The sequence below is a fragment of the Spermophilus citellus genome (assembly GCF_964194105.1).
Source record: "Spermophilus citellus genome assembly, chromosome: 3".
NCBI classification, from domain to species: Eukaryota; Metazoa; Chordata; class Mammalia; order Rodentia; family Sciuridae; genus Spermophilus; species Spermophilus citellus.
The window spans coordinates 44013757-44039889 of NC_138184.1; the positions used below are offsets into that span (position 1 = coordinate 44013757).

The window sequence follows — 26133 nt, forward strand, 5'->3', positions numbered from 1 at the left end:
TCCAAATACAGTATATTTTCCCAGGTGCCTTCACCTTTGTTTTTACCTTCCCTGCATCAACTCTTCAGAGTATGCTTCAGTACTTTGGTTTTGAAACATAAACTTCTCATTTCAAATGTAGGAAGACATTAAAACTCAGGATTTTTTAAACTTTTCACTTTTTTCCCCCTGCCGTATAACTACCCTTCTCTGATAGAATAAACATTGAATAAGGAATATTATTACAGACCAGTTTTTCATTTTCAACAAAAATGTACTATGAAGAAAAAAACTGAATTCTTATTCTGTCAGATCTGTGCTTTTTTATTTGTAAACCAACATATAATCCTTTTACCTACTCTAAATTGGGCTTAGTTATTCAAAAAAGGATTTGATAGTTAGCATATGTAATTGCAAGTTAGAGATGTTCTTTGTTATTCAACTTTTTGTTGCTGTGATGCAAATACCATAAACAACTTAATGGATGAAAAGTTTATTTTGGTTCACAGTTTTAGAGGTTTCAATCCAGGGTCAGTCAGCTCTGGCCTGAGGTGAAATAGAGTATGAAGACAGAAGGATGCAGCAGGAGAAAGCTGTTCAGCCTCTGGAAACTGGGAAGCAGAGAGAGGACAGGAAGTGGCCTAGAACACGATCAGCCTTTCTAGGTCACACCCTTCAGTGTCCAACATTCTCCAAATAATACCACCTCCCAGTAGTACATGCAGCCATCCATGCATGAATCCACTGAGAGGTCAGAGTCCTCATGATCCACCTACTTCCCCAAATTCCTACCTCTGTACATTGCTGTTTTGGCACCAAGCCATCAAGTACATGAGCCTTTGGGGAACATCCCAGATCCAAACCATAATACTATTACTGTTAAAATACAGATTTTCAGTAGTAAATTGAAGATAGTATTAATCTGAAGGCAGGGGACTCACTATTTGCTGTTATTCCTTAGTGCCAATGCCTAGCGTAGTCTTTGAATATCTAGCATTTAATTGATGTTTTGAAAGTGTCCGTTGCATGCAGTTATTGGATGGATGGAAAGATGGAATGAAGGGAGGGAGAGAAGGAGGACAAATATTAGTTCCTTCATTTGTTCTGCCAATAAAATATTAACACATTATTTTGCTTCCCTTATGTACTTTGAAACCTCTAATAACTTCAAAAGTTCTTAAACTTGCAATGAAATAGGATCATTATTCTGGTCCCTCCCAATTAAATGTTGTCTATATGAGGCTATTCTCGACATTGGTTTATATTGACGTTCTAGGTTATTTAAAACTACTACAAAAGAGTAATAATATAGACTTCACTGTTTACATTTGCATCTGTTTTGACATGATTTTCAAAGCAATGTCCTTTCAAAACAGAGTTTTGTATTATAGAGAGTATAAACCCTGAAGTTAGACCTCTGTATTTTAGATCCTTTTCCAACAAGGAATCACTGTGTCCTTTAAGTGATTTAACCTTTACAAGTATCAGTTTTTTCATATGTCAAACAGGGATTAATAACTGTACCTTTATATAAAGTTGTCATCACAATTAAATGCAAAGGAGTAAAGTTCTTAGTTTGGGTCCTGTTTGCAGAAGCCTTGAGTAATTCATTGTCATCTTAGTAGTAAGTATTAGTAACAGCTGCTAATATTATACTTCTGCCCTTCTGTAATTTTATTTTGAGAGCAAAGACTTCTTTTTGTTTATTTCCACATCCTGTCTTAGCATAGGGCTTGTCATGAAGTTGGTACTCAACAAATAATTATTGAATTGCATGAAGTAGATAATTTTTAAAAATCAGGACGTTGTTTTCCAGAATACTAAATTTAAGCTCACAGAAGGTAGCCAAACAGATTTTGAACAGGGTGCTTTAAGTCAGTCCCATTGCTTATACCATTTTAGGCAACGTAATGAAAAATTCCAATGGGGCCCTAGGATTCAGACCCACATCTTTTGAGCACTGAGCTTTTAAAACCATTTTTACAGAATTCTCTTTTCTCTCATGCAAAATAATTAGAATTCTTTTTTGGCCAGCTACTAATATATATTATTATTTTAACATTTGAGAAAATAACTTATTGAGTTGTAAGATGTGTTGATTTATCTAAGTTTATTTACTTATTCTCAAAGAGAACTGTACAAGAAAACATACTATTCTGCCCTCATTCTGTCTTTATTTAATTTTTGAGAAAAAAAGGACAAGTAACTGTAAATATGGAAAAGTAAACAAATAAGAAGAGTCTGAACAGATATAGATAGGGTAGATAAGTGAGTGCTGTTCAAATGAAAACAGATGTATGAAATTATAAGCTGTCAGATCAGCAACAGAAATGAAGATGATAAAGTGGTTCCTTACATAGGTTCTAATTATTCATTTTGCCCAGTTCTGTCTCTTCTCCCCATAGCACTCATGGGACAGGAGAGGAAGAGGAAGCTATAGCAAGAAGTGGCTTTTCCAACAGCAGCAGAAAAAAGGAAACTAAGAATCAAGTGTATTTCTGATTAGAAATAATTATTTTTTATTTGCATTTTTTTTCTATTGAATCAATTATTTCCCTATGGAATATTTTTCAAGTGACAAGTTCATGAAAAAGATTCAGATACAACTACAGGAAGTAATTGTAAAGTTGTTCACAGTCAATGCTATATGGTGGCAGTCGATATGCCTCACAAACAAGTACAGCTAATGGGCCCAACTATGACAGCAGTGGCAGACAGATTACAAAGAAGCAAAGTAGTTTACATAGACCTGCCTGAAAAGATGTGTTTAATAATTGCACCTATAATTAGGTTGATTTGAAAAAAAATTAAATGACAGTCTGCAGAACACAATTAGACTCATCTATGAAGATTTTGTCACTTTTTTCTCCAATGAAATGTTCGTAGATATTCTCTATAAATTTCATTTTACCTTCAGAAAAACAAAGAATTGGGAGATTACTTTTTTAATTTTAAATTTTATAATATTTACATAAGAGAGTAACTATAACTTATAAATTATCAAACATAATTATCAAGGCAAATATTGTTTTATGAGAATTTTTAACTGTTTCTTCCCATTCATAAGGTTCTTGTTACTAATTTCTAAGCAGAAAAGCAAAATTCATTCAAGCACAGTCCTATAAATGGTAGTAAGTGTGCATGTTTCTAAGAATTTATATTGCAAACATACACACATAACTGTATCTAAAGCTTTTTTCTCCCAGCACCCCCTGAGGGTAAGCACTAGTGTATTAGATTGCTGATAACAATGCAGTGTGATGCTCAAAGGCCATTTGATAAGGATATCTTCTCCTTACTTCCTTTTATCAAATCAGTTGAATTATTGGTTTGTTTTCTTTGGCTCTAAGTTGTTATGTTTTATATTTTCAGTAATATAATATAAAATATCTCAATCAATATTGTATTTGAATTCTTCTTTTTCTTTTCTTTTTTTTTAGTGATCTCTAGTAACTACCAGACCTGTCTTGGCCTTCTGATGCATTATCCACTCATCGGGGATGTGCACTCACTGATTCTTAAAGCTCTGTTTCTTAGAGACCCAAAGGTAAGTTTTCACAGTAGGATATGCACAATTTTAAGTTGGGTGAAAAATAGGCTTCTCTGAATATGTTTGATCAAAAATTTCCCATAACAGATGGTTTGCCTAGCAATCGAATTTGTCAAACAGTCATAGGCCAAAACTCACATACCTCAATAGCCAGTAATTCAGTGACAATGAAATTTAGAATCAGAGCACACATCTCTTGTATCTCCTAAAATTGTTTGGTCCTCCTGCCTTCCTCATCACTCAAGGAAGTAGTTGAGCAACTACCTCTCCTTGCAGCCACACTTCATTATCCTTGGTGCCCCTCATAGGGGATGACTTTTATTCAAATAGTACCTCTGGGGCCATATAAAAGTCGGAGAAGTAGATCTGTTAAAAGGACAAGGTCTGTAAGAATTAATGATATAATGAATCACTGAATTATTTCATGTTGTGTGCTGGGTTTCTGTTCTCGCAACTAAAAGGCTCAGGGGTCACTCTAGTTAAACTGGGCTAACTGGGCTGCACAAAATAACCACACAAGAGACACAAATACCTTTTTCTTTGGGGTCGCTGTGACGGCTCCTCTGACCTTAAGGGTCTGCAGAAAAAGAGAGAGAGAGAGCACGTGCTGACCCCTTTTATTGAGGAGAAGCTATTCAAATGAGGCAAGAGGTCAGGTTTCGGGGCTGAGTCTATCTTCATGATGTCCACTGTCAGCAGGTTGACTGACACCTGGGTAGGCCACACCCAAGGGCACAGTAAGAGGAGGGGACACACACAAGGCACTTCCATGGAAGATTCTATCCTAAACAGGGCAAGGGGTTATATTACAAAGAAACAGGTGAACATAGCTTCACCCATGGGGCTGTAGGAAGACACACCCATTTCTGTGACTGAGGGCCTCAGCACCCAGCTGGGGAGTGTAACTCAGTCACCCGTAAGGTTGGCCTCCCACAGTTGTGAGTATGTATTTTTTACTCTGTGGACTAAGAGTAATCTAATAAAGATTTAAATAGACTTTAACACTGATTTCTCCATTTGAGCTTAAAGCAGTTCATCAAAATTTTCTTTACACTGCAGAGAAAAAGTGTGCTCTTTTACAACTAATGTTATATTTCTTGAAAATAAGAACATTAAATGATCTAAAAAAATCTGTGAATCCTTACTACTTTGGAGCCAAACAAAAATATTGGATGCAGTATAAGAGAGAAAGCTTCAAATCCGAGTCTGAGAATGCCAGGTGCTGGATGGTAGTCCCAGCCTTTGGCTTTTTGGCAGCCCTCCCACCACTCATGTTGGCAATTGTCGAACTGTCTGTGAGTCAGTCAGTCTGTCTGTGGATTCCACTGCCAAAGCTCTGTCTGGTCCTTCAAATTTAATATAAATTTTGATTCTAAAGGATTTCTGCCCTTTCCTTGGTTCCTGACTTCAACCTGTGTATATTTCCTCAGTGTATTCTTTGACAGACTTAAATTTTTTTTCTTTATGCTAGTACGTTTTCTTTAGAAATATGAATTTTTATATCATTTCTATTACACCAAGAATTTCACTAAGCATCAGAAATCTATCATTTCTCTGAAACATAAGGAAGCATATTTTTTTCTGGTAAAACTTAAGAGTATGACTATGAAAATATAAAGTTCTTTGCTTATGTTTTTATGTACATATGTATATGTAAGTTGTGAGAGTATGTACTTTTTGTTTACAAAAAAACCAACAAGACAATGAAATAGCTTTAAAAAAGAGGCTGCTGGTCAGTTCAGTATGAATTTTGATCTACAAACTTAAGTCCAATGCTTTCTGTTCAGAATTAGAAATTCTTAGAGTGGAAGGAAAAAAAAAAAAAGCTAAAAGCAGTTTTAATTCCCTGCTTAACGTGATTTGTTTGATTTAACTAAAGGAAGAAATGAATATGTTGTCAAAAACCTATGGGTCTTGGCAATTTTTTTCCTAGCTAAATACGATTGATCTTCTTAGGAATGTCTCATATAATTTCAGAATCTTTATGCCCAGTCCATCACTGTTGACTAATAGAATCTAAGTGCCCTTTCATATTAGTGTGATTTTTATGGAGTAATTTTATGTCAATAAATAGTGCCCATATTATAATAGTTTAATGAATAAAATTCTACAGACATTAAAACTATAGGTTCGTTAGAGTTTGAGAGAAAAAATAATAGCATTATTATCTTAAAAAAAGGAATTTCCCACCAAATAAAAACGTAGTCGAAATATTGGTGCAAAATATGAAGCCCTAAACTGATATTTCTGAGACATAAGAAATTGGACAGGGTGAGGGAGTCATAATAACAAGACTCATGAGGAGACAAGTTCATAGAATGATGATATCTACAGGAAAAGTAAAAAACTTGTATATCTTCAAAGGATTTCTAGCCCATCAAAGTGGTAGTTATAGTCAAATGGTAGTGTAGTGTAAGTATAGACTCTTTGAAATTAGGAAATTTCAAATGAGAACTCCTGTCCTTGACACAGGTGTTAATGTAAGTCTGTAGCACTGTAGTGTTCTGCAAGGCACCTGAGTTAGGAATTGGGGATCTAGGTCAAGCCTTGGCTCAGCTTCTGACCATTCTCATTATTTTGGAAAACTCATGCTTGCTGAGCCATTATCTTTTTTGTAATATTTGGAGGTTGAGTGAAGTTGTCTAGGATAACCCACTCTTCCAGAGCTTCTTTCTCTATAAAGAACTGACTTCAAATGAGCTAATACAATCCAATCCAGTGCTACAAAAGTGCAAGTGAAAAAAAAAAAAAAGAAAAAGTTTGCCTATACTATAGAAATCTACAAGTACAATTTTCATTGTAATTGTTGTTGATGATAGTCATAAAAGAGGCCATTTATGCTAAGGAGAATAAAAGAGAAAGTTAATACTAAGACCCCTACCCATATCTTCTAAAAAATCCTGATCCTGTTCCTACTCTTTGCCTCCTTAGGTTTCTATCATCCATCTTACCTTTTCCATAAAATCATTTCCAGGTTCCTTTAGGATATTTCCTTCCCTTCAAGTTTGCACAGCACCTGTGTTTTATCTTTGTTCATATTTGTTCTACCAGTCATTTCTCCTTAAGACACCTGCTCGGTTTTTAGCGCTTAGCTTTGCATATCCTACATGTGCTGGGTATTAAGAAAATAACAATAGAATTGATTTCTGCTTCAGATACTGTGCTCCTTTCTAGTATACACACTGACTTGAATCTAGGTAAACTTCACTCACCCCTGGCATATTTCTGGAACCCATATCCATAGTCCACAAAAGCCATAGCTTCCATTTTTATCAAGATGGTGAATTAGCCCTACAATTTTAACTTAAAAGAGTATCAATAGTTTCTTAATTTCCTTTGTGTTAGAATTATCTGGAAATCTGTTATCACCTTCAGATATTGTGGGACAAAGAAGATATAGCAATGATATACCTCAATTAATATACCTCACTTGGGTTATCACAATTTCAGAAGTATAAAGAGCCTAGACAGTCTAATTTTGTCTTCTCTTTTCATAGTTAAATAAGATAATCAGAGTGAAGCTCAGGAGAGTTATTAGGTCACAGAGTCAGCAATTGAACTCAGATCTTAGGCCATCTTTCTACACAAGAACTATAGTAGCTTTGTTGTGTTACAACTAGTGGTATCTTGCTTATCTATTTCTCATATAAAGTATTTGTGATAAACATTTATTTGTAGCTATAGTAAGTGAAACTTTGTATATAAAGTGGTCCAAGAACTATTTGAAATATGTACTTTATGACAACACTGGATGTCAAATGTCTATTTGTACCATTCTCTACCCTGCACGACATAAATACAGATTCTATACTTAGTTCTTCAGGCCACAATTCTAATTTTCACTTTCTTTTCTTTATCATATTAGAACTACTGAGCAGATTTCCAGAAACAATCGACTAAATGAAGTTAGAGGGATAGAAGGAGGACAGTCTGAAAAAATATGAAGTGATTAAAAAACATTGTTCTAGCTAGTTGTTCAAATTCAAAAAAAAAAATTTTAAAGCCCAATTAGAAACAAAAGTCATAGAAAATGTGAACATATTGTGTTCCTTAAATAACCAGATGTTCTCTCCTTCCTGAAGGCAGTAAGGGCTAGGAATAAAGGTTTAAAACTATTGTTTTAAGTTAACTGTGAATTTTGCAAATCTGTTTTTACCCTTTAGCAAATAAAATTCTAATACAGAAACAGAAGCAAAGTAATTTTCATTTTTTTGGAGCTCTCTTTATTTGTATTGTATATTGAAGTGTTAACCTTACTACAAGTACTATATTACAAGTGAAATACAGTACGTGGATTACCATTCTAGATTATGCAGTAAGAATTTGACAACCACCATTTGTTTTGAAGATTAGAATATTTAGAAAAAAATATTTCTGCTAAGTTTTCAAGCATCCATTCTAGCAGTGACTGTTGCTGTTTATAGAAGAAAATTACTAGAAATGACAATTTCATAGTCATTCCTATACATAGAAACACATTATAGAAACATAATGTGCAATGTTCCTATACTTGACCAGTTTCTAATCTTGCTTGTGTTTGGAGTTGTATTAAATTTTTCTTTTTTAAGCTATAAAATGTCTGAAGTTTTTCAGATTTTATAAGTAACTGAATTTTTACTCGTTTCATCCCCAAAATAACCCTGCTAATACATGCAACATTTTTGTCATTGTCTAATAACTTTGGTAAAATATCATATCAGAATTGAAAAGTAGCAAGTATTCAAACCTACTACCAGTGAGGTGACATTGTTAAGAGAATGTTTCTTTCCAGCTAATCTTTTCTGATCTGAGCAATAAAGGACAAACTATCCAGACTGACTGTTTGAGGAGAATACACTGAATTCACTTACTTACTTTCCCTAACATTTCTATTTCTAGTATTTTTCCAATCAACTTTTCATCATGATTTCAGGTTATAGATAGATTGCTTTGTTATTCCTGTTTATTCATCTTTCTTTTCTCCCAGAATGGAGTATATTTTTTTAAATGACATTCTTGGAGAATCATTTATTTTCATGTTTGTTATTGACATGAAGAAAGCTGATTTTTCTTTGTTTTTGAGCTGTATGGATGTCATTCTTTTGTGTCATAGAAAATCACAAAGTGATTGTTTATTATTTTTGATATTAGTTATTAGTGACTAATCAGGTATGTTTCCACATCCAACCAGAAATAGACTTATTGACAATAGATTAGCACTTTTTAAAAATCTTAAATTTTATTTCTTAAAAAAAATGGTGGCTATATAATAATGATCTTCAAGGAGTAATATAAAAGTATTTATTAAGACAGTATTTAAGATTTATTTATTGTCTTCAAACATTTTTTAATCTAGATTCATATGTTTCTTAAAACATACTTACGGTTTCTTAGGGTCATTCAACAATTTTAAATTAGTTTTATGGCATTTAGAATTCATTAATTTATTTAACCAGTTCTTACTGTGTGTCTTCTGTGTATCAGGTACTGTTTAGATGGTGAATGAAAAAAAGAGATATGGTCTTTATTATAATAAACAAATAAAAAATGATTTGACATGTTATATAGGATGCTTATAATAAAGTATCATTGTGGAAATAACAAGTGGGGTTTGAATTTGGACTCCATGAAGACTTGATTTGTGTAGTTGGTTCAAAGTTTCTCTCTGAGGAGAAGGCATTTCCGGTGGAAACTAATGGAGGAAAAGGAACCAGCCAAGCAAAGGATAGAGGGGAACAATGAAGCAAAGTTTCCAAAGTTGAAATGAACTTGGGCTATTGGTGGAACTGAAAGAAGACCAGTACAATTGGAGTCATGAACCTGTCTGAGATAGGTTGGTGAGCCAGGAAAGGCAGATTATTACTTTGCATCATTACATGGTGATACAGAGTTAAACTCATTCTTAATATCCCATTCAGAAACTCTGAAAAATTTGCTGAATTCGTGTTTATTCCTGATGGTTAAAACATTCTCCTTTAAAGTACTCTTTCCCTCAGAGTTCTCAGAGGCCATCTTAAATTTAAGTTCTTCACTTGGCAAGCACACTCACTGATTCAGACCTCTAGCTATCACACAGGTTCCTTCAGTAACCTTATTTTTTACTTTAGGAGACCGTGGCCAGGACTCTGAACTCTGTTTACTTTACTGAACATAGTTTACTTTATCTATTAAGAGACAATCTTGACTGTCTCTTATGAACATCAGTCTCAGACTCTTTTGCTTCCATTTTTGTCAACAACATGCTGCACTGTGTAATGACAAAAGAACCGCACAGGAGTCTTTCTCGACTACAGAAAGGAGAGCTCTCCTTGACCAAGGACTAAATCTCCAGCAGCTCTAGCTTAGTGTCTGCCACTTGAGGAAGCCTTAACTTCTGTGTTGATTGGGCAAGCCACTTCTTTTCTTGAACTGTAGAATAAGGAAGCTGGACCAAATAAGTTCAGGATCCTCCCAGTTATATTTTAGCAAGATTTAGTTTAATTCAAAATGTATCTTTTTCTAGTACTTTCTGTAAGCAAATTCATGTGATGAGGACACTGTATCCTACCTATGAAAGTAAATAACAAGTTGTTATGAAAAAAGGAGTAAGAATATTTCAGGAAGAAGAGTGAATTCAGACTTAGAGGGCTTCCTAAGGGAAGAGGTATTCCTACAAGGCTTTGAAGAATTTTCTTTGGCCTTGTTACTCCAGCTTGAGAAAATAGGAAGCAGAGCTCTTGGGGATTGCTGAAGGACACAGCTAGGCAGGGCCTGGCAGTACCCTATCCAGATTCATTCAGTAACCCCCTCAGGGATCTAAAGAATTATTCTATCTCCCCTCAGTATCTCAAGTGTTTGCAAAAATTAATTATTGAAAGTTCATGAAATATGCAGGAAGTTTTACTAATATTTTACTTGGCATTATTTGTATAATGTTCCAATTTGTGTGTTATTATTCAACATCAATAAATGTTTCGTGTAGCAGTGAAAACTCAATGTTTAGAAAGTCAGTATAACAAAAGGGTCTCATTTTAATGGTTGGTGTTTTGTTTTGTTTTTTAGATTTAGTGGCTATAAGTAGTTGCTCACAGTAACAATATTTGCTGGAAATAAGCATGTCATTGTTTAGCTTTTTAGTCACTCTGGGAAGGTTTAGTGGGTTTTTTGTTTGTTTGCTTGTTTGTTTTTTTAATTCTGAGCAACTAAAGAGAGCTATGAAACTTTGTGGAAATTGTATGTTTAAAGGAACAGGTTCCCTTACTGATAAACAACTCATTACAGTGGTGGTTATTTTTCCTCAAATAATTTTAAAAGACTTTAAAATTCATGGATTAATTCTTTTCTGATTAATAGTAAGGAAACCAAAAGCTACAAACTCATCTCCTGTTTTGTTTTGCTTTGTGTCCTCCCACCCTCCAATACATTAGAAGTAAGGAAAAATCTAGATGTTTAGGGAGAAATGTTTATTGTAAAGAAACTACTAAAGCTTTTTTAGCTATCAATCTTATGGATATGTGTTAAGAAAGTCAGTATAAACCTCAAATGTGAAAGTATTAAAGGTATTATAGGGAAATGATCATGATGTGTCTCTGAGGTCAAGGAATGAAGTAGCCTTCCAAGTGTGAGTGTGGTGCTCATATGCTAATGATGAATTTTCCAAGTGTCTCAATAAGTGTCTTAATTGGAAAAATTCTTTATTTACTTAGTTGTTTTACCTGGTTTTGAAGAGGTGCTTTATACTTCATTTCTTCACATTATTTCTTTCTCCAAAATGCTATTTTAATTAATTTAGCTAATTTTTTAAAGAGAGAAAGAGAATTTTTTAATATTTATTTTTCAGTTTTCAGTGGACACACATCTTTATTTTATTTTTATGTGGTGCTGAGGATAGAACCCAGCGCCCAGCGCATGCCAGGCGAGCGCATTACCACTTGAGCCACATCCTCAGCCCAGCTAAATTTTTTTTAAAACTCCTATATTGATAGCATGTAAAATCTCTCAGATGTCTTGATTAAAGCATGTAAAGAAAGATGAAAGAATTTGTAGCAAGGGAAAGGAACATTTACTTGTTTTCTTTTTTAGTTTTCACTCAGATCTGGGATTTTCATAGGGTTTGAAGCAAATACTAACCCTACAGACCCCCATTGCATCCATCTCTATAGTAAAAACTCTCCAAGAACACCTAAAATTTATGAAAACATAATTTAACTCTCTCATTAATCTTCCATATGAAAAGATAAAACAAGATTTGAATCCTTTTTTTAAATATACAAATGCAGCTTCTTTCAATTAGATATTTAAGAAGAGCTGATTAACATTAAAGAAGCTAGAAATTTTATTAAACCTTGGCAGAATTAGTTTTGAAATGAATACCATACTTTAGCAAGGCCACTGTCTCCTCCTTCCACTGAGTTGTATGTCTCTTTACATACATGTATGTCTCACATTCACAAAATATTTAATGAAGATTTCTAAACATGAGAGAAACATAGCCAACCACATTATTGTTGGTTAAAAAAAATGTTTTAGGAAGAACAAAAATGCCATTATAAGCATCAAATATATCTTATTTCATTTCTCATTTTAAAAATCTGTTGTTTAGCTGGGCACAATGGTGTATGCCTATAATCCCAGCAACTTGAAAGACAGAGGTAGGTGGATTGCAAGGTCAAGGCCAGACTCAGGAATTTAGGAAGACCCTGTCTCAAAATTCAAAGGGCTGGGGATGTAGCTCAGTGAAAAAAAGTGACTCTGGGTTAATTCACAGTACCCAAAAAAAAAAAAAAAAAGGTTGTGCATATGTTATTTGATGTATAAAATAGATTATTACAAGTTGTACAGACAGGTGATTTTTAAATAAATGAATATACATTTATATCAAAGATGCAAGCCCCCCAAATTTTTAGTAGCAAAAGAATAAGCATAAAAAGTTGAGAGACCCTCTGCTCTTGATCAGTGGCTCCTGAAACTGATCCAGGTGATGCTAATGCTTAGCTAGAATAAGAATCCTAAGACTGGCCCCCTAGTACACACACAGCTGTTCCTTGGTCACAGCCATTACCAAGGCTAGCTAGGAAAGACACAGAACTTACCCTCTCATGTGATAAGGGAATTCACCTGAATTCCTCAGATAAAACAAGTGTTTTATGCCCTGGGATCTTGAGTTTTACTCAGAAGTCTACCTATGCCACCCCAGTTTTTTAACAGTGTTTTTGTAACCTGGATCTATTACATACTTCTTGGTTTTCTGATGCTAAAAATAAATATTTTTAGAAATTTAAAGGTACTTTAAACATTCTGTTTTAGGAATATTGTATATTTTTTTTAATTTCTTTCAGGTTGGTTAAGACTCTAGAGATCATGTAATTATGCTTTATTTTCTCCTGAGGCCTGATGAGAATGAGGTGAAATACCCAAAATCATCTGAATTCAAAGGCAGAGCCAAGACCCATCCCACTGGCTCCTGCTCCCATCTGGAGCTAATTGTCTTCTTCCTTGGCCTCCTTATGATTCCTAGTGTATGGTGTTCTGATTATTCCCACACTCACCACTTCCCCTAATCTCAAATGGCCACAGAGAGTTGGGTAAGCTCTTTGGTTTTATGCAGGGGACATAATACAGTACACTTCAACTTGATTGTCCTACAGCCGGTTGTTTACTTCTGCTTCTTATTTGCTCATGGTTGAAATACTGAATTTGAAAATTGGTATCTTATCACCATAACCACTTCGCCAAGTCTGGCCTTGTGGTTCCTGAGGAGGACCACTCAGTCAGATTGATGGGAAAAACATAATTTTTATTCTCTAATAAAATTGTTCTTCGAGTTTTTTCTTTAACTATGTGGCTACAGGGGGTTGCCACCCATGTGTGAGACAAGAAGACAAAAGTAATAAGATAGAAAATGAGAGGAAACCAGTCAAGAGAGCCAATTCAGAGGTTAAGAGTAATAGTGCAAACTGAAGGGGAAGAGGGGAATAATATGGATATATGCAAATTAGGTAACGCAAAGGGGAAAAAGTCACCTTGGACAACTTTTCTTCTAGAAGTTAAAATGTGTGTGTTTATTACAATGATTGTTCTGTTTTCTTGTTTTGGTGGATTAGTGAAGTTGACCAAATGCTATAGCAAATGAAAATATTTGGTTCCCATGGCTTAATGCAGTGGATGTTTAGTTTTTACACAAGTGACAGATTGTAATTTGGGGTGAAAGTCTTAGAGTAACACAATTTTTTAGGCTTATTCCTGCTGTTAACTTCAACCTCAGCTTTACAGGTTGCTCTGTACATGGACATCCCCAACTGGATGAGAAACTAGCATGAAGGATCATGCACGGGAAGGTTTTATGGTCAGGCCTGCAGGTGTCACGCACCACTCTCATTCACATTCCATAGGTCAGAATTCAATCTTATGGCTACACCTACCCAAACAAGCCTTTCAAATTGTAGTTAACTATGTGTTCAGAAAGAAGAGGAAGCAGGTTTGGTGAGATCCAGTGGCTATCCTTAAAAATGGAAATGTTTTGTCCCTTGATTGTTGCTCATCAAGAGAGCTTTGTCAAAGGGAAAAGCTAAAATCATAGAGAAAACTTGTGACCTCTAGCCTCATGATCTGAAAAATCTGATTTTGTCAGTACTCTCCAAAAACTAAGCCATCATGAAGAGACAGACCCCAGAGTGAACTTATAAGGCTGCTGTTTAAAGTCAGTCTATCTTTGTTAGTCTTCAGTGGTGAAACAGCCACAAGATTGACATTCTCATTTCTCTATGACCACCCCATTTACTTCCTGGTGGCAGACTGCTGTGGTCTGAATGTTCATGTCCCCTCAATTCATATATTGAAACTCCTAACCCATAATGGATGATATTAGGAAGTAGAGCTTTTGGAAGATGGTAGTTAAGATTCATGCACTCATAAAAAACACCCCAGACAAGCAGCTCACCTTTTCTACCATGTGAGCAGGTATAGCAAGAAGATACCAAATAGGAATCAACTGTCCAGTGTCTTAATCTTAGAATATCCAGCCTTCAGAATTGTGAGAAGCAAATTTCTACTGTTTATAAGCCACCCCATTTATAGTATTTTATTATAGCATTCCAAACACACTAAGACACAGACCTACATTGGAGGCCACATCATTATCAAATCATTTACAGTAAGGAAAAGAACCTTGATTCATCTGACCAGTATATTTACTGATGTATGTGAAAAATTCAAATCAGAATCACACATCATCTTGGAAAATTTGGTATCAAGTGGATGCTGATGGGCAGGCACATTTAGTAAAAGCAGACTGTGAAATCTTTACATAACTGCTTCACATAAAGGTAGTATGGAAAAGTACCATCTGTTAGCCACTGAATTAAGCTCTGTCCCAGTGACTCTACTCGTATGTCTTATTCTTTGACTCTGCTTTTCTCTGCTTCCTTGGCAACTTTCTTTTGATTGCTCTCTCCTTTCTTTAGATACATATTAAATATATGAGGGATGTAGTCAAGTCTTGCTAATCTGGAAACCACTTGGTTTCTTGAGGAAGGCTTTGTATTTCTCTGCCCAGAAGTGCTGTAATTAATTTCATAGTTTGATTGTCCCACAGTTCTGGGCACACTTCATATTTATCCCCAATCATTAATAAAATTGATTTCTGAAGAGACAACTGGAAATAACTGTCCCCTCTCCCCCACTCACCTCTTGTAGGGATACCCACACTTCAACATATTTTTACTACTTGGTTGCTTCAGTAAATCAAGAAAAATTTCAATTTTCAGGTTTTTCTCTACATCCTATCACTGTCATTCCTTTTTTTTTTTTTTTTTTTTTTGGACAGTTCCTTCAAGTTTATCCTTTGTTGTGTTTATTGAAAATGTGTTGAGGAGATATAAACTGATGAAGTTTAGACTCACGTTTCACAAAATTATCAGCCCTCAGCCTTTCCATCATCATGTTAGATATAGAAGCTGTTAGTGATTTGGTTCTTTCTGGTCTTTTATTGAGGTTCCCACTGCAGTGAAGTGCCTTATTTATCACTTCTCTATTTTTTTCTACAACAACAGTGATAAAAATAGAGTATTTCCTAATAGGGCATTATGTAAAATTGTGGATGTGTAACTGACGTGATTCTGCAATCTGCATTTGGGGTAAAATTGGGAGTTCATAACCCACTTCAATCTAATGTATGAAATATGATATGTCAAGAGCTTTGTAATGTTGTGAACAACCAATAAAAAAAATTTTGCTTTTGCAAAAAAAAAATAGAGTATTTCAAAGTTATTCCATTAAAGAGGACATTGTCTGGTGCTTTTGTGGTTTGAACTGTCTTTGAGGAAAAGTACCAACTGGGAAAATTTGAGGAAGGCAGAGAAATGACAGAAATAGTTGTAATTATCTTCATAAACTCAGGAAAGAGATAAACCCTTTACCAACTAGGATCTGGAGAAACCCAGCCAGCTTGTTTTATAAAAAATTCTAATAAAGTGTACCTATTATATATCCCATTTATAAAATGACCCACTGACAAAAAAATCAGCTATTAACTTGAGATAACTACTTAATACTTAATTGATAATATCTTACTTGAACTCTCTTATTTGAATGTCTTTTCATTTGAATCCTAGAGAGAAGCCAATTATAGAGGAAACAGGATTAGGAAAAAAACCTAAAATTTCAGCTAATTTTGAATATTTAAGTATATATCTTTGATTAAACTAATAGGAGATGTCATTAACAAGAGGAAATAGTTTGGTGCCCTAAAGGATTTCATCATATTTCATATGTATTTGTATATGTACACATTTTTATTGAAATGAATATAATATTCCAGCAGCCATTTTTTTGGTGTGGGAAAACACAACGGTAAAATATAAATAATATGAGCATTTTGTTTTCGTCTTCACTTCTTTTGTTTCCTTCCTTCATTCTTCCTTTTTTAAAATGGGCTTCTTAAAAGTATAAAATGTAGGTGATAACTTCAAGGAATATTTAACAAAGATTGTCAACATGGCTTGGTAAATAATTAGCTGTGGACAGTGAACTATCAGTTGCATTTCTCAGGTATCCAGCTATTGTCTGAGTTTGTGGGAAAATGTACAGGTGAGCAAGTTTGCCGATAGAAGAAGGATATTGGGTAATGAGTTGATTTGAGAAAGTTATGGGATATCCAATTAGAAATATCCAGAGGGCAACTGGGAATGTGTGTCTAGCACTCAAAGGAGGGATCTGGACCAGATATAGAGTTAGGAGTCTTAGAATATGAATTTTAGTTGTAATTTCTAGTGGCATTATATGTGTAGATTAGAGAGAAAATAAGAGACTTGTAATAGTCAAGGCAAAAATTAAGAGGAGATCTGAAATCAGTGAGGTCATAAACTAAATGGAAAGTGCGCTCACCATATGAGTCTATTAAAGAGACAGGTAACAGACATCACTCAGAACAAGGCTTTACTTTTCCATGTCCTAGGCTTGGGATTCTGTCCAGAAGGAAGTCTGAACTGTTGATGCCAAAGACAGAGGTTGGTTTTTGTGTAGAGGTGGTAGTGTAGAGATGAATAGGGGGAGAATTGGACAAGAAGAATTGAAGATTGAGCATATATTTAGACTACCACAAAGAATCACTACCAGATCTGGAAGATTGTGTATGTGTGTGTGCTTGCACTTGAATGTGTGTGTAATGCATTTGGTGCCATTTAAAGTTTCTAGGTGACCTTCAAGCATCAGCCTTGTGGCATCTGAACTCTTAGCTCTTCAAAGGCCTGTGAGAAAAGAGTCAGTCTTACAAGAAGTCCAAAGTTTGGCTAAACAAAGTATAACACTGGAGTCCTGGGGTATGTTGCGGGGGTTATGTGTGTGTGTGTGTGTACATTTACATGTTTCTTTTTAATGACTTGATTGAGATGTACTTTATACACTAATAAAATACTTTCATTTAAAACATACAATCCAATGGATTTTATTATATTCCCAAAGTTGTACAAGCATCACCATAATCTAATTTTAGAACACATTCTTTGCCCCCCTAAAAGAAACCATTTACCTATTAGCAATCATTTCTCACTCATCTGCCTCCAACTAAAATTCCTTTCTACCCCTCTACCCACAACCCCAGGTAACCACTGTCCTACTTTCTGTCTCTATAGATTTGACTAATCTCAATATTTTGTGTAAATGAGATACAATATGGGATCTTTTGTGACTGACTTCTTCAGTTTAGCATAGTGTTTTTGAATATATGCATCTTGTAGCATGTCTCAGAACTTAATTCCTTTTCAATGCCAAATATCCCATTATAGATAAACCACATTTTATTTATCTACTATCAGTTGATAGACATTTGAATTGTTTCTGCTCTAGCTATCATGAATGGTACTGCTATGAACATTTCCTATGCAGAATTTTGAGTGGACATATATTTTCATTTCTCTCGAGTTCTTACCTAGGCATGGAATTGCTCTGTCATGTGGTAAGTCTATATTTAACAATTTGAAGAACTGCCAAACTATTTCAAAGTAGATCCATATCTTACATTCTTAACCAGCAATGTATGAGGGTGCCAATTTCTGCACATTCCTGCCAACCTTGGTTATATCTGTCTTTATGTACGTGCGCGCACACACACATACACACACAGATTCTGTGCATGAAACAGTATCTCATAGTAGTTTAGATTTCCATTTTCCTAATGACCAACAACGTTCCATATGTTTATTAACCATTTATAGATCTTTACTGAAGAAATCTGTTTTTCGGTTCTTTGCCCATTTTAATTTTTTTATTTATTACTAAGTTGTGTTCTTTGTATGCGCTGGATATAACATGTTTACTAGATACATGTTCATATATGTTCATAGGAAAGTTTGGTCAGATTCATTCTGCTGTCCTTCCTTTCCCTGTCCCTACTCCCTCCCCCTCTACCCCTTTCTCTACTGATCCTCTTTTTCTTTTTCTTTTCTTTTTCTTTTCCTATTTTTTAGAGAGAGAGAGAGAGATACAGAAGAAAGAGAGAGAGAATTTTTTAATATTTATTTTTCAGTTTTCGGGGGACACAACATCTTTATTTTATTTTTATGTGGTGCTGAGTATCGAACCCAGTGCCCCACACATGCCAGGCAAGTGTGTTACCACTTGAGCCACATCCCCAGCCTCTTGTCTATATTCATGGAGTCTTCCACCATCTGCTTTTTTGTTTTCTTTGTTCTTATTTTCCTCTAGCTTCCACATATGACAGAAAATTTCAACCCTTGACTTTATGGGTCTGGTGTATTTCACTTAGCATGATATTCTCCATTTCCATCCATTTTAACAGCAAATGCCATAATTTATTCTTCTTTATGAATGACTAACACTTCATTGTGTATATATACCATTTTTTCCTTAACCATTCATCTATTAACAGGCACATCTATTAACAGTTCCATAGTTTGGCTGTTGTGAATTGTGTTTCTATAAACATGGATGTGGCTGTATCTGGATTGTATGTTGATTTTATCTCTTGTGGATGTATACCAAGGAATGGGATAGCTGGATCATATGGTGGTTCCATTCCTAGCTTTTTGAGGGATCTCCATATTACTTTCCAAACAGGCTGTATTAATTTACAGTCCTACCAACAATGCATAAGTGTATCTTCTTCCTTACATTCTTACCAATGTATATTATTATTTGTGTTTTTGACATTTGCCTTTCTGACTGGAGTGATATGAATTCTCGATTTACTTTTGATTTGCATTTCCCTGATTGCTAGAGATGTTGAACATTTTTTCATATATTTATTGGTCATTTTTGTTTCTGCTTTTGAGGAGTGTCTGTCTAATGATTTCGCCCATTTGTTAATTGGTTTATTTGTGTGGGGGAGCTGTTGTTTTGTTTGGGGGTTTTTTTTTTTGGTGTTAAGTTGGGGTTTTTTTGTTTGTTTGTTTGTTTGTTTTTTAGTTCTTTATATATTCTGGCTGTTAATCCCTTATCTGAGAAGCAAGTGGCAAAGATCTTCTCCAATTCTGTAGGCTCTCTCTTCATGCTCTTGTTTCCTTTGCTGTGCAGAAGGTTTTTAATTTGATATTGTCCCACTTACTGATTCTTGGTTTTATTTCTTGTGCTTTAGAATTTTTGTTAAAGAAGTCAGTGCTTGTGCCAATATGTTGGAGTGTTAAATTTACATTTTCTTCTAGCAGTGGTAGAGACTCTGGGATAATTCCTGTGAATTTGATCCACTTTGATTTTTTGTGGAGGATGAGATAGAGGCTGTAGTTTCATTCTTCCACAGATAGATATCCAGTTTTCCCAGCGTCATTTGTTAAAAGGCTGTCTTTTTTCCAAGGTATGTTTTTAGCATCTTGGTCAAGTATCAGATGACTGTTATCTATGTGGATTTGTCTCTGTCTTTTCTGTTCCACAGGTCTGTATGTCTATTTTAGTGCCAATACCATGCTGGTTTTGTTACTATAGCTCTGTACTCTCATGTGAGTTCCTGTGTTGTAGTGCCTCCAGCATTGCTGTTCTTGCTCAGGATTTATTTGTCTATTGTGGGTCTCTTGTTTTTCCAAATGAATTGAAGGATTGTTCTTTCTAGATCTCTGAAGAATTTATTGGTATTTTAATTGGGATTGCATTGAATCTGTATAACACTTTTGTAGTATGACCCTTCTGATAATATTAATTCTGCCCATCCAAAAACATGAATAGTCTTCTAAAGTCTTCTTCAATATTTATCTTCAGTATTCTGTAGGTTTCATTGGAGAGGTCTTTTACCTCCTTGGTTACATTTATTCCTAAGTTTTGTTTTGTTAGATTTTAGGATGGAATGCTTTTTCTAATTTCTTTTTCAGCAGATTTATTATTGTGGTATTGGAAAGCAATTGATTTGTGTGTGTTTATCTTGTATCCTGCTACTTTACTAAATTTGTGTATCAGTTCCAGAAGCCCCTGGTGGAGTATTTTGGGTCTTCCAAATATAGAATCATGTCACCAGCAAACAGAGATAATTTGACTTGTTTGTTTGTTTGTTTCTGTTTGTACCTCTTTAATTTCCTTCTCTCACCAAATTTCTCTAGCTTGAGTTTCAACAACTATGTTGAATAGAAGTGGTGAGAGTGGACATCCTTGTTTTGTTCCTGATTTTTAGCGGAAATACTTTGTTTTCCTTCATTTGGTTATGATGTTGGCCTTGGGTTTCTCATGTATAGCCTTTACAATGTTGGGGTAAGTTCCCTCTATTCCTAGTTTCTCTAGTATTTTAAACATGAATGGCTGTGGATTTTGTCAAATGCTTTTTGCTTCAATTGAGACAATCATGCAATTCTTATCCTTAATCTTGTTTATGTGTTAAAGTACATTTTTTGATTTGCATATGTTAAACCACCCTTACATCCCTGGAATAAAACCCACTTGATAATGTTTCACTATCTTCTTAATGTGTTTTTGAATGTGACTTGCCAATATTTTAGAATTTTTTTCATCTATGTTCATCAAGGATATTGATCTGAAGTTGGTGTTTTTGTTTTGTTTGGGGTTTTTTTTTTGGGGGGGGGTTCTTTTTAGTTATACATGACAAAAGAATCTATTTTGACATATTTTTACAAGCATGGAATAGATCTCTGAAATTTTCTTTATTTCTAATTTTGGTATCAGGGTAACACTGGCTTCATAGAATGAATTTGGTTATGTTTCCTCCCTTTTCATGGATTAATTTGAGGAGGATTGACATTAGTTCTTTAAAGGTCTGTTACAACTTGGCTGAGAATCCATCTGGTCTTGGGCTTTTCTTTATTAGAAAGCTTTTAATAGCTTTTTCAGTTTCATTACTTGATATATACTGTGTACATTTTCTATATCCTCATGGTTCAATTTTGGGTAGGTCGTGTGTCTAGGAATTGTCAGTATCTTCAAGATTTTCTAACCTTTTGCAGTATAAATTTTCAAAATACTTTTTAATGATCCCCTGGATTTCAGTAGTGTCTATTGTTATATATCCTTTTTCATCTCTAATTTTGTACTTTGGATTTTCGCTCGCTTCTCTTTTGGTTAGTTTGGCTAAGGATTTATCCATCTTTTTTATCCTTTCAAAGAACCAATTCTTTGTTTCAATTGTCCTTTGTATTGTTTTTCTTTTCATTCTCAATTTTATTAATTTGAGCTTTGTTTTAATTATTTTCTCTTTTCTACTGATTTTTGGTTTTAGTTCTTCTTTTTCCTCAGGTCTTAAGGTGTAACATTTAGATTATTTATTTGATATCATTTAATTTTTTAATGGAGGAACTTGGTGCTATAAACTTTACCCTTACCCCTTAGACCTATCTTCATACTGTCCCAGAGATTTTGATGTTATATCTCTGATCTCATTTGTTTCTGAGTATATTTTTATTTTTCCCCTGATTTCTTCTGTTATCCAATCCTCATTCAAAAGTGTATTACTTATTATCCAAGTGTTGGAATGAATGGTTTCAGTTTTTTGTCTTGTCATTGATTACTTATCTCTATTTTTTTATGTTTGCTAAAATTTGTTTCATGACCAAAAGTACAGTTTATTTTAGAGAATATTCTGTGTGCTACTGAGATGAAAGTAAATTCAGTTGTCCATGGATGAAATATTCTATAGATGTCTGTTAGGTCCATTTGATTAGTAGTATTTGTTAGTTTTAAAGAGTCTGAGTTTTATGTCTAAATGACGTATATCTACCAGTGAGAGACGTATGTCAAAATCACCCAGTAGTATTGTATTGTGATCTGTTTGGTTCTTAATATTGAACAGTGTTTGTTTCATATACATAGATATGACATTGTTTGGGGTATAAATAGTTAAAATCATTATGTCTTGTTTTTCCTTGTCTCTTCTGATTAATTTTGGCTTCAAGTCTACTTTATCTGATGAAAATAGTTACTCCTGCTGGCTTTCAGTTTCCATTTGCTTGGAATATCATTTCTTTTCCTTTCATCTTCAGTCTGTGGATGTCTTTGTCTGTAAAGTGTTTGACACGTGGTTGGGTCTTGTTTTTTAACAAGTGTGTTACTCTGTGTCTTTTGATGGAAATGTTTATAAGGTTTACATTCAGTGTTATTATAAAGAGATTATTTTTCATTTCCTGCCATTTTGATTTATTTCTAGAGCTTAATTCAGACTTGATTCTCCTTTGACTAGTCTACTATAATTCATCCCTATGCTGGTTTTCATTTGATTTTTTTCATTTCTTCTGTATGAAATATTTCATTGAGTGTGTTTTGTAATGCAGGCTTAGTGGTTATGAATTCTTTCAGATTCTGCTTATCATGGAAGGTCTTTAGTTTGTCTTCAACTGTGAAAGATAATTTTGCGATGTGTAGCAATCTTTGTTGGTATTCATTTTCTTTCATGACATGGTATGTATTGTTCTAAGCCATTCTGGTTTTGGGGGTCTGGGTCAGTAAATCAGTTGAAATCCAATTGGTTTACCTCTAAATGTGACCTGCTATTTTTCTCTTGCAGCTTTTAAAATTCTATATTTATGTATTAGGCATTTTCATTATAATATGTCATGGAGAAGATCTTTTTTCATTCTGTTTGGAATTCCATATGCCTCATTTACTTGTATTTTAATCTTCAAAAATTTGGAATTTTTTAAAAGATTTCATTGAAAATATGGTGCATCCCTTTAGTTTCTGTTTTGGAGCCTTTATCTACACCAGTGATTCTTAAATTTGGTCTCTTGATTTCTTGGATATTTTGCTTATGGTCTTCTAACATCTTTTCTTTATAGTTGGCTTTATTTTCAAGATTATATACTTTGTCTTTGAGGCCTGAAAGTCTTATTTTTAAAGTTGTCTGCTCTATGGATGATGCTTTGTATTGAATTTTAAATTATTTATTGAATCTTTCATTTCCAGAGTTTTCATTTCTTTTCCAAAATCTCTCTATTGAAATGATCTTTCACTTCCTGTATTTTCTTTCTAATTTCACTCTTTATATTTTATTTTAGCATATTGAACCTTTTAACTATGAACTTTCTAAATTCTTTCTCCAATATTCCTCCACTGTGGTGTTAAGTCAGTTATTGAAGTGTTAGAGACTGTTTGGGGTAGTTGCTGCTTATTTGTGTGCCCATCCATTGGGATGATTATTCCTGCTTCTTTTATGTAAGGGATTATTTCATGAGCGTTTTTCTTCTAGAATCCTGGCCGTGTGAATATCCAGGTATCTATACTTTCACTCAGTTTATGTCCTCTGCTATTCCCAGTATCACTCCACTTTGAGAGAATATACTGTACCCTATTTATAACAATCACTTCAGAGCAAAGCCATGTTTGACCTCATGAAAAACAAAAAAACTTGTTAATCCTTCCCTCCACAGTACCTCTAATGAAGGTATAAACGTGTTAAAGTTCTGGAATTGGTTGAAAAATTAGTTATTAATAAAGTAAAATTGCTATAACATTATATAGGAACTGAAAGGGAGAAGAAATAACAAATGGACAAAAGAAGAGAGAAAAAAGAATAATAAACAGCAAAGTAAAAAGAAGAAAAAGATGGAGGGGGTAGGATTTGGGGCAGTATCAAGTAATGTAAGAGGGAAAGAGGAGTAAGAGGACCAAATTTAAACCTGAGCTAGGAAAAAAAAAGGATAGAATGATTACAATTAATTTTCTAAAACATTGTAAGAAATACAATCAAATAGGTTGGAAGTACAGTATTAGGTACTAGGGTAACAGCTATCAAATCAAAATGAAGACTAATATAGATATATAAGATAGGATATGATCAAAGTTGATGTTAGACCTATTTATAGTGAACCATGCCAAGGTGCTTATTGAGTCTTAGTTTGGATTTCGTCAGAATTTGGGATTTTTAGAAGATGTCCATCACTCTTTGACTTTGGTTTCCCCCCAGAGATATTGGGTCACAGGAACCACTCCCTAGATGCTATGGACCATCTACCAAGCCAGTTCTCAGTTGCCAGCCCAGAGGCTGACTGCTTGGAGGGTATGATGTTGTATCTATTGGCTGGATGCAAGGGTCTGTGTCATTGCTCTGATTGCTGTGCATCACCATGTACCCACTTCTCTCCACAGGGTCCTCTTCAAACTGGGTTTGATCCTTAGCACCACATAAAGGACTTTAATTCCTTAAGTCAGTTTCTCAAACCATGATATTTAGGAATATTTCCTTTTGACTTTGAATAATGAAGGTTGGAGAATAAAGAAATAAAGATGATTGAGAACAACTCTTAAGTACACATAAATGGGTTTACAAATTTCTTTAAACCATTGTGGTAAGCCCCTGCCCACTGCTCTGATGGCAGTGAAGGAAATAAAAAGGTAGAGTTGAGCACTACTGAAAGAGCTAACCAACTACCTAAAAGGAATGTTTTGAGGCCTAGTATTAGTAACAAAGAAATATTGTAGACCTAAGCTCCTACTTTCCATATATAAAAATAGCAAAGTGGGGGTGGTGGAGTGTATTACTCTGGCATCTTTCTGCATGCTAAATTCAAAAATGTAAATATATTAGAAAAAGGAAAAATTTTTATTTCTCTTTTGGTGTCTATTTATTGTGTGAAGCTAGAGTCGAGCATAACGCACAGGTGGTTTAAAATGCTTCTCTGCCATCTGAGATCTCGGCTTGCCAGGGTATAGATGGGGATGTCACTTTAGGGAATTGGGCTTATTCAGTATGTAAAATGAGGCTGGCATTGGTTCAGAGGTTTTGTCTGTGTCTTTACCCAATTAACCATGTTTTTGCTTCCTTTTTTTAACTTCTAAATTTTCTTTTTTGAAGTTTTGATCTATATAGATACATAGATGAGAATTACCTAAATTTTTCTGCCAATTGCTCTAAGATTTTAACACTTGGTATTCATAACATAATGTATATTTTCTATCAAAATACATAGGAATTATTAGTTTATACCAGAGATGATTTTAATCCTGGTACTAAAATAATATTCTACTTTACAATCAAATTACAAAGATTTATATTCTTTTTTTTTTTGTTTTGATAAAGAATCTTTATTAACTTGGTGAGTACGTTATATTCACATCTTATGGATTTTGTAACACTGTTTAAAGATATTACAGATTTTGGTTTTCTAAATCGGATGCTGATTTTATACTAAGTATTTAAAATTAACTCATAGTACAGGTTTAAAAAGAAAATAGTGACTTATGGCCCAATGTTATTATATGTAACTATTATACCAATGTACATTTTATGTAAACTGAATATTGTCCTCAATCACAAGTAATATAAGAAAACCAACTCTTGGATAAATAACAAAGAAGAAAATAAGATACAAAGTCTGGATTTGATAGTAATATCCAAACAGTACCACTTATTGGGGTGTGTGTATGTGTGTGTGTGTTTTAATCAGAAGAATTTTGTGAGCCTGTAGGATTTTGTTTTAATGTCTGCCTTTTTGATGCACTGTGTCACTGTATCTATATTTAATGAAGAGGGCAGTGTGTGTCAATAAGAGACAGAAATGGGGAGACCTTTGTGAACCCTCTAGCAATCAATGAATATCAGACCACCAATTTCTCCAGCTTTAATTACAGGCAAAAGAAAAGACAAAATTAGCATTTTAATATAGAAATATCTTAGGCTTTAGGAGAATTATGATAAATCTAATGTTGCCTAGTGAACCAAAGAGGAGATATTATAACAAACTGTCTCCTTAGGAATATTTGTTTAA

At 34.2% G+C, this 26133-nt stretch overlaps 1 protein-coding gene across 9 annotated transcripts in view; it reads left to right on the forward strand.

The window, feature by feature from the left end:
- TBC1D5 (TBC1 domain family member 5) overlaps positions 1-26133 on the forward strand; it is a 515818-nt gene that overhangs the window by 387040 nt on the left and 102645 nt on the right. For all 9 annotated transcript variants that reach the window (XM_081287560.1, XM_081287556.1, XM_081287557.1 and 6 more), the window contains one exon: positions 3420-3526. In XM_081287560.1, coding sequence (XP_081143686.1) covers positions 3420-3526 — 107 coding nt within the window. The remainder of the gene's footprint in view (positions 1-3419; positions 3527-26133) is intronic.